Source organism: Lethenteron reissneri, chromosome 36 (assembly GCF_015708825.2).
Source record: "Lethenteron reissneri isolate LAM-NWPU_2019-01 chromosome 36, ASM1570882v1, whole genome shotgun sequence".
NCBI lineage: Eukaryota > Metazoa > Chordata > Hyperoartia > Petromyzontiformes > Petromyzontidae > Lethenteron > Lethenteron reissneri.
In genome coordinates, this window is record NC_083814.1 from 3,692,266 (window position 1) to 3,706,773 (window position 14,508).

The window sequence follows — 14,508 nt, forward strand, 5'->3', positions numbered from 1 at the left end:
TCAAACACCGCGACGAGAGGGGGGCCGGTATCACGCACCATCGCACCATCACGCACCACTCCGGGTACCCATATCGAACCCGGCCAGTGGTCCGTGCTGGCCGATCGTGTGGTTGCCGCATCGTCGGGGTCGTCGGCCGTTGTAGGATATATCGACGGGGTGGAAGTGCGCATCCTGGTCGATACGGGGGCATCGGCGACTATTATTTCGGAATTAATTTACAATATTCTCCCTGTCCGGAGCCGTCCTTTGATGCCTGTTAACGTACCATTCTATGCGGCTAACGGGGGCTCACTTGGCATCATCGGACAAATTCGTGCCCAAATTTGTATTGGGGAAATTAAATTGTCTGGGCCGATTTTTGTTTCGTCCTCGCTGGCGGTTCCGTGCCTGCTGGGGACGGACTTCCTGGCCAAAATGCCGATTGTAATTTTGATCGACCAGGGGTGCATAGAGCTTCCATCGGGCAGACGCATGGCGTTCCTGCCATCACCAGTTGCGACTCGGACGGCGTTCGCGACGGTGCCGGCGTTCGTGGAGAGAACGGTACGCGTTCCTCCGGGAACGCAAATGTTGGTGCCCTTGAAGCTTCGGCGGCCCCTCGTTAAGGGTGCCGGGGCGCAAGGGGTACTGTTGGGACCGTCTAGGGCCGGGGTTAGTGGACCTGATTTACTACCGGCCCAGACCATAGTGAGAGGGGATAGTGAACCCTTCATCGCGGTCCTAAACGTGGGCTCGCAGACGGTGGTGCTCCCACAGGGGACCGTGCTTGCTCACGCAACGCCGGTGCCGTGTGAGGAGCCCGCCGTCAATTCCGTCAACACTGTCCCTGCGTCGCGACCGCGTTCGGACAGCGATGAAGGGTGGCTCGAGGCGCTTTGTGCGGGATCGACGGACCTGTCCGATTCAGAGCGTCAACAACTTAAAACGCTATTGCGAGAATTTTCCGACGTTTTTAGTCGAGATAAATATGATTTGGGCTGCACTCACTTGCTGCGTCACCATATTGACACGGGTGACAGCGCGCCAATTCGCCAAAATCCGTTTCGGTTGAGTCCCGCCGAAAAGGAACATGTCAAATCGGCTGTTGATGACATGTTAGCCGCGGACATCATTTCTCCTTCCACCAGCCCTTGGGGAGCGCCGATCGTCCTGGTTAAAAAGCAGGACGGTTCGTTGCGGTTTTGCGTTGACTTCCGGCGTCTTAATAAAATTTCGGTTGCCGACGCATACCCGCTCCCTCGGATGGATGAATCGCTTGACGCTTTGGCGGGAGCGCGATTCTTTTCCACACTCGATTTACTTTCGGGATTCTGGCAGCTTCCTCTGGATGATGAGTCTAAGCCTAAAACTGCTTTTCGTACACCGCACGGCTTGTTTCAATTCAACAGGTTGCCGATGGGCTTGCACTCAGCGCCGGCAACTTTCCAGCGTTTGATGGAATTGGTTTTGGCTGGACTGCAATGGGAGTCGTGCCTCATTTATTTGGATGACGTTATCGTCTTTAGTAAAACTTTTGATGACCATCTCCAGAGGTTGCGGGCAGTTTTCCTAAAGATGCGGGCTGCTAATTTGAAATTTAAGCCCCAAAAATGCCATTTGTTGCGTGATTCGGTGCGTTATTTGGGGCACATCGTGGGACGCTCGGGTATTGCTACCGATCCCGCCAAAACGCAGTGTGTCAGCTCCTGGCCGACTCCCACTACGGTGGGAGAGGTCAGGAGTTTTATTGGGTTCGCGTCGTATTATCGACGGTTTGTTGCTGATTTTGCAACAATTGCAAAACCCCTGCACGCTCTAACATCTAAAGGGGTTCGTTTCCACTGGGGTCAAGAGGAGGAGGCTGCGTTCCGCTCCCTTCGGGACGCCCTGGTGAAAGCCCCTCCCTTGATCTACCCTGATTTTTCGAAACCCTTTTTGCTCGACACCGATGCGAGCAACACGGGTATTGGGGGTGTGCTTTCCCAGGTGGTTGATGGCGTTGAACGGGTGGTCGCATACGGTAGTCGGGTGTTGTCTCCTGCGGAGCAGAGATATTGTGTTACCCGTAGAGAACTGTTGGCAATTGTTTTTTTCATCCAACAATACCGCCCATATCTGTACGGTCGGCATTTCACCGTCCGCACAGATCATGCGGCACTACAGTATGCCCTGCGAGTTCAGCAACCATCGGGACAGTTGTCTCGATGGTTGGAGGTTCTCCAGGATTTTGATTTTGAGACCACTTACCGTAAGGGCGTTCGCCATACCAACGCGGACGCTCTGTCACGCATGCCAACCGCCTCGGAATGTGCATGCCTCCTGGGGTCGGGACGTTGCAGACCTTCAGGGGACGCATCGGTCCCGATCCTGGCAGCCACCGACGATGACGAGCCACTGGCTGATAATTCTATCGAACAACAGGGAAGGGATTCCCTGTTGGGGTTGCCCGTCACTGAGTGGGGGCGCCTCCAAATGGAGGACACCTCCCTCCTCGGGTGGCGTCGTCGCGTCGGGGGTGCTGGCCGGGTGAAAGGTGATTCGGGTGCATGGGAAATGGTACAGGGTCTGCTCATGCACTGGGACGCAAAATCACAGCGACATCGGCTGGTCGTCCCTTCGGAGTTGCGAGGCAAAGTGGTGTGGGCCGCGCATGAGCGCCTGTTACATCTGGGGACTCTAAAGACCCTCGCACTAATACAGCTAGATTTTTTTTGGCCTGGTATGACAAAGGATGTGGGGGATCTTCTGAGTTCATGCCCGCGGTGTGCGCAGCGGAAATCGCCGGCGCGGGAGTCTAACCCGCCTTTACAATCGATCAAGGTGTCCAGAATAAATGAGCTGGTTGCACTGGACATCTTGGGCCCATTTCCCGCCACCCCCAGGGGCAATAAGTATTTGCTGACAGGTGTCGAGTATTTTACGCGCTGGCCCATGGCCTGGCCCCTTGCCAACCAGTCGGCAGCAGCCATCGTGGACGCCTTTGTTCAGGGTTACGTCCTGGACAAAGGTGCCCCGGAACGGCTGCTGACCGACCAGGGTAAAAATTTTTCCAGCAAATTACTTAAACAAGTCTGTGACCTCTTAGGCACAAAGAAAATTCGGACCTCCCCGTATCACCCACAGACTGACGGAATGGTCGAGCGCCTGCATCGCACCATTTCGTCAATGATGGCACAGCAGGTCTCAGATTCCCAGACTGATTGGGACCTGCATATTCAGGGGGTCTTGGCGGCATATCGGATGGCACCCCATGCAGCTACGGGGTTTTCCCCCTTTTACCTTATGTACGGTCGCGAACCCGACCCGCCTGTTCGCGCCCAGCTGCAGATCCCCGACCAGCAAGGTAAAACAAAATTGGCTGACCACGTCAAATTTAATTTGGCTAAGTTAACAGAGGCACGGGATGCTGCGAGGTTAAACTCGGACCTCCGTCAAAAGGCGAACGAGCGCCTCAGGTTGGGTCGAGCGCATGTCATACAGTGGAAACCGGGGGACAGGGCATGGTTGCACTGTCCCCAAGTACCCCTGGCTACCTCCCCAAAGCTGGCGCGACCGTGGCGGGGGCCTGTGGAAGTGGTCGAGGTCCTGCGACCACAGTGCGTGCGCATTCGTTGGGGGAAGCGGCGATGGTTCGTGCACCCCTCTCGGTTGAAACCTTTCGTCGCGGCACACAAACCCACTTCACACATGCGTGGCCAGACGTGTGGGGGGTCGACCGACTCACTAGGTCCGTCCCCACCGCGCTCACCTAATGCCTTGCCGGCCGTGCCACCTCCAGGTGCATCGAGACTGACGGGCTCACGCCCGACCACCCCTTCTGGGGATACCAACAGTCACGAGGCATCAGAGGAGGCCCCGCTCCCGGACGGACGATTGCCACCTGACGGTCCGCCACCCGGGGTTCCCCCGTGTGAGGGGCCCGCCGCAAGGACACGCGCAAAAATGCGCAAACTGTTGTGAAACCGCAAGGACACGCGCAAAAATGCGCAGACTGTTGAGGAACCGCAAGATTTGTATATATATGTTGTGTTCATTGTGTGTTGTGTGGGGGGGGGTGTCCCCTGCCCATTGGTGTGCATTGTGGCTTCGCTACAAATTGTATATAGCGTTCTTACGGTATCCGTATTTATTCGGGGGGGGGTGCGTCGGATTGTTCCCTTTCGGGGTTGAGGGTTTTGTTGTTGTCATTGTCGTTGTTGTTGTTGTTACTGTTGGTTCCTTCAAGTTAGCGTTAAAAACGTTTTTTTAAGGCACACGCGGGGATCCAGGGGTTGAATAACCTTTATTGAAAGTTGTTGCAGCCGGGACGGCTGCGAGCTGTACAGGGGGGGGTGATGTAGGGCTGTTACAGAGGGTCTGTTTGTGTAGGGCTGTTTACATAGGGGCAAATGGAAAACAGACACAGTGGGCGGGGTCTCCGTGAGCACACGGGGTTGTGCCCGCAACGACGTCCGTACTGGACGGCGTGAGGGGGGTTTCGATCCTCTAACGGGGTATAAAAAGGGTTGAGCCAGAGAGCTCGGGGCTCAGTCTTAGAGTAGTTAAGAGAAGAGAGAAGACCAGCCAGATAGGCCCTGGACTCCCCCTGGGACGCCGCCCTTGTAAGGGCAGTGCAGGCTGGAGCCAGTGGCGTGGTCCCGGAACCAGAGTCAGACCTCTGGGATTCCGGGTACCGTAGCCCGACTAACCAGTGTCGGGCCAGACAGCCTCCCCTAGCCCGTTAGCGGAGGACTCAGCTAGGAAGGCTAGCTAGGGGTGAATTCCCAGTTGTACGGGTGAGGGGGCCGATACATCCCTCTAGTACTGTAAGCCCTTTGTATAAATAAATACGTGTGCCTTACCCCGTTGTCCACGCGTCTTCAACAACACTTCACATATACATGTGTAGTACATTTCTGTGCATTATACCAATTCACTTAGTACATACGTGTATGATAAACATATAAGTATACACATTTAGTGTTATAGAACAACTGTATTTAGATCTAAAATTTGATATACACAATTTTTTATATAGTATATTGGGAGCAACTTCATTTTAAGCATTTGTTCAATTCCACAGCAGTGGAAATAAAACTTTACCGAAAGAACCAAAGAATATGAATCAGAAACTGATAATCACAACATTTGGCCTTTTCAGATATGGTTTTTGCACACCAGGTTTATGGAATACCTTAAAGAGCAAATTTCATCAACTTGAAATTTTGTTATCATGATATACCGACCAACACATTCCGAGCGACAACATACTTTCTGAGCAGAGGAGTCCAGTCCAGCCTGTTAAACATTCACAGGTGAATGACCCCGGGTTGTTATTACAGCTGCTCCCGTGCTTGCATGGGCTTGTGAGGCATTCATTTATATCTGTGACAAAAGGGTAAAAATGAGTGTAAATTAGCTGTGAACACAACATTGGATTTAAATAGCACTGCCACCTCTCCATAGTGTTTACACCTGGATGTGAGTATTTCATGGCATTGTGTTGGCAGCGGTGCATGAGCACAAAACGCAAATTCATCAATAATACTTTGGCTTTAAATAATTAGTATGGACAATACGTATACAGTACAGATTTCATATGGGTCTCCTCGGATGTTCGGGAGCACATGTTTAATATGCAGCAGATGTGGGATCTGGTAGAAGGTACAACGCATTGGCAAGGTGCAGGGCATAAATGGCTTTGGTCATGATGACATCTTGATCTCCTCTGAATTATGTGACTTGTTTAGTAGGTTGTGCTATTTGACAACTGCATACGACTTTGAAGTAAAACACTTTTGTTGCATGGTCATTGTTCACATTTGTTAAATTCAAAAGAGGCAACTGTATCTCTTCATGGTATTTGTTGTCATATTTACCAATGAGTAAATGTACGCAGTGTCTTCGGATAGCTTATATTTTCAATGATAACTAACGACAAATAGAATAACTGAGAGTGATTGCACAAAGAGTGATGTTTAAGCAACCAGAAAAGATGCATAGTTTATACGACCAGTAGGAATCGCGGTGGCATTCACATGCTAATGGCCTCAAAGCATTTGCTTAAAACTGGGTTCACCACAACCCTTGTTTATTATTCTTTAAAGTGTCTCTCAGATATATTGTATGCTTATCTATTTTGTTATTATATATAACGATGATCATTCTTATTTTTGAGTTTGTATTTTGTAAATTTTGCGTAATTTGAACTCGGACATAACCTAAAGAAGGGTCCTTACTTACAGCATGTTAGAAAGTTAGCCAGTGTCAGTTCAGGCAGGGCTGGCTCTCCCAGTGGGATCTCTCTGTTGGGACTGGTCCACAGTGTTACTGGTGCTGAATCAATACTGTGGCTACGTGGGCTGACGTTCACTCATGTAACATTGACATCGATATATAGAAATTGTATTATTAATTTTACTTGGGTATCTGGTGCTTTGTGTAAAAACATTCGCTAGATAAAAATAATGCTGCTGAAATCATTCAATCTCAGAAAGCCTTTAGGTTTTGTATATATACATATTGTCTTGCTTATACATATTGTCTTGCTTATCTAATTTGTTATTTATATTCTCCATAATGACACTAATGACTATTTATTGAGTTATGTATTTTTTAAAGGTCATTGCAAAAACTCATTAATAAGTACCGTGAATTGAATAAATAACTGTGCTTTTAATCCTACATGTTACTTGGTGATGCTCCATTTGGCAGTGGTGCACATCCACATTAAACAAACAAAAACTCGTCAACAATATTGCCTTAAAATTATAAAATATATAATCGTTGACATTTTAGGCAATGACCATTCTTCCATAGCACACTTAATCTTTTATGGAAGAAGGGCATTTAATCAATACTAAAACGAAGCCTAAACTTTTTAGTTTACCAGGTAAAGCTCACTGAGCTATATATGCATTTTTCATATAAGCAACCTGGCTACAAATGATAGCTCAAAGTTGATTGTGTGGAAATGTATAGCAGCCAAATATTCTAAATGCATGTTGATTCCAAATGTGGTGGAAAAAAAACCAAGAGGACCCGGAGAAGAATCTACGCGACCACGGGGAGAACATGCAAACTCCAAATATGCAGGCGTCAGGGTGGGGATTGAACCCAAACGTTATCATATCCCCCATCTGAGTTCAAATAGCAAAAGTCACACTACCCGAAACTAAAAACTGTTGCAATAAAGGACAGGTAGTGAGTTTGATCAAACTCACTGCAAGATTATCAGTGAATACTAACGTGTCAACAATGTTTGCGCAATTCTTTGGGATGGCTTCATTCCTTGAAACGTTTTGTATTTTTATAATACACAGATACGTTTGTTACATGAACCAGCCATCATCATATAAAATCAGCAATGACTCAAGAGTCCATATAAAAAAACGTGTACGCTGTTTGTCGTTAACGCCACTTTGAATTAGAACAATGGGCAACAGTAGTGATTTTATAATCGCCTAGTGATTTTATAATCGTCTAGTGTAGGAAGCCAGTTGTAATGGCAGCACAAAGGTTGGGCGACTCCACCCAAGCGCCTGTTGCTCATTCGCTTTATGTGTGGAAGAACTGGTTTCTGCTTGAACACGCCATTGGTCGTACAATTTATGACTTTATGTGATCGTATTCAGTTATACGTTGCCTTGGTACACACCATAACCAAGTGTCGTAAATATATGCAACTGTCATCACAGTTGCATACATTGTAATAAAAGAGCTACTATTTTATGACTGATTTCTTTTTGTCACGGTTCAAAAGGCGATTAGCTACACTCTATTGCATTGTTAAAAAAATTGGTATTTTTTAGTTTTCACTTCCTCTAATGAACGGTGTAATATATACATCGGGCTTGCTTACCATATTGGTCCTCGTTTAAAAAGTTTCAGTAGATCAAATATCGTTCCATAACGTTTACAGGATGTAATTTAAGTTGAAAATTAGACATTATATAGAGCCCCGTGTGTTACTTTCAAATACTGTATATGTCAATGTTCCACATTTTTTTAAATGACAAAAGTAAATGAGCAAATGTGAATGAAATATACCTCTCAAATGGAATGGAATTACATACATTGTGTGTATATTAGAGAGCGCCTATTATCCGCCGGTCCAATTTATCCGCGACTCTTATATTCTACCGCAGCTGTAGGAGAGCGAAAACGCTATCATTTGTGATTCTGCGACTTTTCCCATAAGTGATTGGGGTATGATATCCTATCATATAAACTTTTTCGCATTTAAGCAGGGTCATGGCAGTAAATGTAAATGACCAATCTGTTTCAAAGACAATGCATATATTATCAGAGAATGTTTTTTTGTTTGGATTCTGACCACAAATATTGTGGTTAATGCAAATGTAGGGATGTTGGAGAGAGGGCCGTTATGCATGGCAGCCTATGGGAAAGAAACACAGTGGGCGGGGCTACGTGTGTGCACAGGGAGATGCCCTCTGCGACGTCCGAGCCAGACACCCTGGGGGGGGGCTGGTTCGGCGTTACGATCCCCCGGGGCCCCACCCCTCAAGGAGGGTTGGGTATAAAAAGGGGTCGTTATATGGGCTTAGTTAGTTATGTTATAGTTAAGCTAAGAAGTCGGAAGACGTCGTAGCTAGAGCCCTGGACTCCCCCTGATCGCCGCCCTTATCAGGGCCCCACGGGATCAGGCTCGAGCCAGTGGCGTGGTCCCGCGAACCAGAGCCAGTGCTCTGGGACTCCGGGTACCGAGCCCGATTACCAGTGTCGGGCCAGACAGCCTCCCCTAGCTCTTAGTGGAGGACTCAGGGGATAGGCTATGGATAGCTAGGGGTATTCCCTGAGTTATACGGGTGAGGGGGCCGCTACCCCCTCTAGTGCTGTCCTGTACTGGCAACTTGTTAAATAAATATACGTGTGCCTCAACTCCGTTGTCAAGCGTCCTCGACGGGCACTTCATCTGGCGTCAGAAGTGGTAAAAATGGAAACGCGCCATACAGCTCGGACCAGGGTACCACGGGAGGAGGACGCCGCGGAGATCGCCGAGCCCGAGACAGAGCAACAAGATGGGGTGCAGCCGGAGCCTGGCGCCTTCTCACCGGGACGTCAGCATGGAGAGGGGCCGCAGCCAGATGCACTACGACTGGCTCACGAACGGCTGGCGGAGCTACTTTATGCCGCTGCCGCCACACTGGAAGGCATTACGCGGTTGGGGGTTGGTGGTCCACCGCAGGGCGAGGAGAACCGGCGGCCGGAGCACTTTCCCGCCATTTCAGCGACTTCAAAATTTGAATTTCCCGCCATGGACGCCGCGGCTGTTCGGGGCGTGGCCAGCTTAGACATCGGCTCCGACATCGCCGTCGCCGGGGCTGCAGCGTCATCGCAGCCGAAGGATGCGTCATCGCTGCCGCGACAGGCGATGCCATCGGCCAGTCGCGCCGAGGCACCGCCAAAGGGAGGTGAAAGCAACCTGCGGGAGTCCACATCGACCGCTGCGCTTCACCAAAGACTGCCCCCGCTGAAAGAATTCATCGGTGCGGAGGGGGACTGGGGCGGCTTTCGGCGACGCTTCCTCGCCCATCAGGAGATGGCGCGGTGGTCCGACGAGGAGGCCCTTTGCGCGCTGCCGGCGCTCCTCGATGGGGACGCGCTCGCCGCACTCACGTCGGCACCAAAAGAGAAGCGGGCTACACTACCAATGGCGCTACAGCTGCTGGCCGGGGTCTATGGACCTTCAGCCGAATGCCGTCAGCAGTTCTACGATCGCAGGCGGGGTGAAAAAGAGTCGCCTCTGGCTTTCCGGACAAGTCTTCTGGCGCTGGCAAAAACAGCCTTTCCCCGCATGGACGACGACGGCGTGGACGCAATGGTCGCGGAGAAGATCCTCCTCTTGGCGGACGACCTCGACATCGTCGTCATCACACAAGGGGATGCAGAAATGACCTCCCTCCAGGCTGCGCGACTCCTCCACGCCAACCTTCTGCAGCAGCGGCGAAAGGCAAACAGGGCATCGGCTGGGCGTGCGGTGGCTGCAGCCACCCTTCCGTCAGAAGAGCTTTATGCCGTCGACCATCGACGGCAACAGACGACGGGGGCGCGGCCGGGTCGGGACGGGTCGAGGCGTTTCGACCGTCCATCGTCTCCATCGGCGCTCCCGCGGTGCTTCAACTGCGGCATCCGGGGCCATGTCGCCTCGGGGTGCCGTTCTCCTCGACAGCGGGGGACGACGCCTCGACAGGACGCCGGCCCTCCTCTTCCTCCTCCCAAGCTCCAGCACCATGATCCGGCGAGTCGCGGCACCTCACATGTTTGGCCAACGCACCCACCTGTCGCACATTCTCGCACCGTAACGAACGGGGGGCCGGTGGGGCGCTGCGATGGACCGGCGCGGATCACTGCGGGGACTCAAATCGAGCCCGAGCGGTGGTCCGTGTTGGCCCATCGCGTGGTGGCCGCGGCGTCGGGATCGTCGGCCGTGGTCGGTTACATCGATGGGGTGGAGGTACGCATCATAGTCGATACAGGGGCATCGGCGACAATTATTTCGGAACTAATTTACAATATTCTACCGGTGCAGAGCCGTCCTTTGCTACCGGTTAATGTCCCTTTCTATGCCGCTAACGGGGGCTCTCTCGGCATCGTGGGACAGATTCGAGCGCAAATTTCTATCGGGGACATCAAATTGTCGGGGCCGATTTTTGTCTCCTCCTCACTGGCAGTTCCGTGCCTGCTGGGGACGGACTTCTTGGGCAGGATGCCAATTCGTATTTTGATCGACCAAGGATGCATTGAGCTTCCGTCGGGGCGACGTATGGCGTTCCTGCCTTCCCCTGTAGCGACTCGGACGGCGTTCGCGACGGTACCGGCGTTCGTCGTAAAAACAGTGCGTGTGCCGCCGGGGGCACAAATGCTGGTACCTCTTAAACTTCGTAGGCCCTTCGCTAAGGGTGTTGGGGATCAGGGTGTTGTGCTGGGGCCGTCTAGGGCCGGGGTTAATGGGCCTCATTTAATTCCGGCCCAGACCATTGTAAGGGGGGACGAGGACCCCTTCATCGCGGTCCTCAATGTCGGGTCGCAGACAGTAGTGGTTCCCCAAGGGACTGTGCTCGCTCACGCGACGCCGGTGCCCTGCGAGGAACCTGCCGTGAACCACATTGACACTGCTGCTCGGACGCACCCGCATTCGGACGGCGATGAAGGGTGGCTCGACGCGCTTTGTGCGGGATCGACGAACCTGTCCAATTTAGAGCGCCAACGGCTTAGATCACTGCTAAAGGAATTTTCCGACGTTTTCAGTCGGAATAAATACGATTTGGGTTGTACTCACCTGCTGCGTCACCATATTGACACGGGTGACAGCGCGCCTATTCGCCAAAATCCTTTTCGGTTGAGTCCCGCCGAAAAGGACCATGTCAAATCGGCTGTCGATGACATGTTAGCCGCCGACATTATCTCTCCCTCTACCAGCCCTTGGGGAGCACCGATTGTCCTGGTTAAGAAACAGGATGGCTCGTTGCGGTTTTGCGTAGATTTCCGTCGCCTTAATAAGGTTTCGGTTGCCGACGCATACCCGCTCCCACGGATGGACGAATCGCTGGACGCCTTGGCGGGAGCGCGATTCTTCTCCACACTAGATTTACTTTCGGGATTCTGGCAGCTTCCTCTGGACGATGATTCGAAGCCTAAAACCGCTTTCCGTACACCGCACGGCCTGTTCCAATTCAACCGGTTACCGATGGGCTTACACTCAGCGCCGGCAACCTTCCAGCGGTTGATGGAATTGGTTTTGGCTGGATTGCAATGGGAATCGTGCCTGATTTATTTGGATGACGTAATTGTTTTTGGAAGAACCTTTGACGAACATCTCCAGAGGCTGCGGGCGGTTTTCCAAAGGATGCGGGCTGCTAATTTGAAATTTAAGCCCCAAAAATGCTATTTGTTTCGCGAGTCAGTGCGTTATTTGGGGCACATCGTGGGGCGCTCGGGTATTGCTACCGATCCCGCCAAAACGCAGTGTGTCAGCTCCTGGCCAATTCCGACCTCGGTGGGGGAGGTGAGGAGTTTTATTGGCTTCGCTTCATATTACCGACGGTTCGTCGCTAATTTTGCTACAATTGCCAAACCCCTACATGCTTTGACATCAAAAGGGGTTCGGTTCCACTGGGGTCGGGATGAGGAAGTAGCTTTCTGCTCCCTTCGGGATGCATTGGTGAAGGCTCCTCCTTTGACTTACCCCGATTTTTCGAGGCCGTTTTTGCTCGACACCGACGCGAGCAACACAGGTATCGGAGGCGTGCTTTCCCAGGTGGTTGATGGCGTGGAACGGGTGGTTGCGTACGGCAGTCGGGTGTTGTCTCCAGCGGAGCAAAAATATTGTGTCACCCGTAGAGAACTGTTGGCAATTGTTTTCTTCATCCAACAGTACCGCCCATATCTGTACGGTCAGCATTTCACTGTCCGTACGGATCATGCAGCACTGCAGTACGCCCTGAAGGTTCAACAGCCATCGGGACAATTGTCCCGATGGCTGGAGGTCCTCCAGGATTTCGATTTTGACACCACCTATCGTAAGGGCATTCGCCACACAAATGCGGACGCTCTGTCGCGCATGCCAACCACCTCCGAATGCGCATGCCTCCTGGGGTCGGGGCGTTGCAAGCCAGCTGGGGACATGACGGTTCCAGTCCTGGCGGCCGCCGCCGATGTTGACACATCGCTTCCCGATGAGATCGGGAAACAGGGAAGGGATTCCCTGCTTGGGTTGCCTGTGATTGAGTGGGGATGCCTCCAGATGGATGACGCCTCCCTCCTCGCGCTGCGTCGTCGCGCCAGGGAGAGGGGGTGTGGGACGGGTGATGCCGACAATTGGGAAATACACGCGGGCTTGCTCATGCATTGGGACGGTAAATCCCACCGTCACCGGCTGGTAGTTCCTGCGGGGTTACGGGGTAAGGTGGTGTGGGCTGCTCATGAGCGCCTCCTCCACCTGGGTACCCAAAAGACCCTCGCCTCGCTCCAGCTGGATTTTTTTTGGCCGGGCATGACACGGGATGTCACGGATCTGCTGGCAGCATGCCCCCGGTGTGCGCAACGCAAACCACCAGCTCGGGAGTCGAACCCGCCGTTGCAGTCCATCACAGTCTCCAGGGTGAACGAACTCGTAGCGTTGGATATCCTGGGGCCGTTTCCCGCCACCCCTAGGGGCAATAGATATTTGCTAACAGGGGTCGAATACTTCACACGCTGGCCTATGGCCTGGCCCCTGGCAAATCAGTCGGCAGCAGCCATCGTGGACGCCTTTGTCCAAGGCTACGTCATGGACAAAGGTGCTCCGGAGCGGCTGCTGACCGACCAGGGTAAAAATTTTTCTGGGAACCTCCTCAAACAAGTCTGTGATCTCCTAGGTACAAAGAAGATTCGTACCTCTCCCTATCACCCACAAACTGACGGGATGGTCGAGCGTCTGCATCGTACCATCACGTCTATGTTGTCGCACCTGGTTTCGGAGTCACAGACCAATTGGGACTTGCAAATTCAAGGGGTCCTGGCAGCATATCGATTGGCCCCCCATGCTGCCACGGGATTTTCACCCTTCTTTCTCATGTATGGTCGCGAACATGACCCACCTGTTCGGGCACAGCTGCAGATCCCCGCGCCTCTAGGTAAAATAAAATTGGACGAGCACGTTAAATTTAACCTTCAAAAGCTAACTGAGGCGCGGGATGCTGCCATGCTCAATTCCCGCATGCGCCAAAAGGCGAATGAGCGCCTCAGACTCGCGCGCGCGCACGTGCTGCAGTGGAAGCCAGGGGACAGGGCATGGCTGCACTGTCCCCAGGTACCGCTTGCGACCTCCTCGAAACTGGTACGGCCATGGCGGGGCCCCGTCGAGGTGGTCGAGGTTTTGCGACCGCAGTGCGTTCGTATCAAGTGGGGGAGGCGCCGGTGGTTCGTTCACCCCTCTAGACTAAAACCCTTCGTTGCGGTGCGGGACTCTGCTCCACACGCGCAGGGCCAAGCATGTGAGGGGTCGACCGACCCGGAGGGTCCGCCTCTGTTGATCTCACCTGACGTCTTGCCGGTTGCCCCGCCCCCAGGTTCTCCCGGAATGACGGGCTCGCGCACATCCCTCACGGGGGATGCCGAGGGTCCCGCCACTCCAATTGCGGACTCGCCTCGGATGGGACAGCGGCCACCGAATGGTCCGCCATCTGAGGTTGGCCCTTGTGACGGGCCTGCGGCAAGGACGCGCGCTAAAATGCGCAGACTCTTATAAAAACACTGGAACGCGAACAAGAAGTGAAAACGAAACGAAAATAAGAAGAAAATTTTTTTTATTTTTTTTGCGTTTTCTGGTGCACTTTCGTGTGCTATTGTTACTGGACGCTGCGTTCGTGCGGCGCTCTTGGCGCGTTGTTGTATTATGGCTGTGTGTGTGTGTGCGTCTTGTGTGCGTGTTGTGCGTGCGCTGAGGGTTCCGGGAAATGTACATATCTTGCCTCTACGGATTTCGTATTTATTCGGGGGGGGGGGCGCGTCGGTTTGTTCTCCCTTTAGGGGCATTGTTAGTGT

The 14,508-nt window shown here is 52.4% G+C and overlaps 1 protein-coding gene across 1 annotated transcript in view; it reads right to left on the reverse strand.

Annotated features, from left to right (window-relative positions):
- The window catches only part of LOC133351251 (mucin-2-like), a 58,020-nt gene that overhangs the window by 28,757 nt on the left and 14,755 nt on the right, over positions 1–14,508 (reverse strand). The window contains exon 5 of the mRNA XM_061566346.1: positions 5,233–5,346. Coding sequence (XP_061422330.1) covers positions 5,233–5,346 — 114 coding nt within the window. The remainder of the gene's footprint in view (positions 1–5,232; positions 5,347–14,508) is intronic.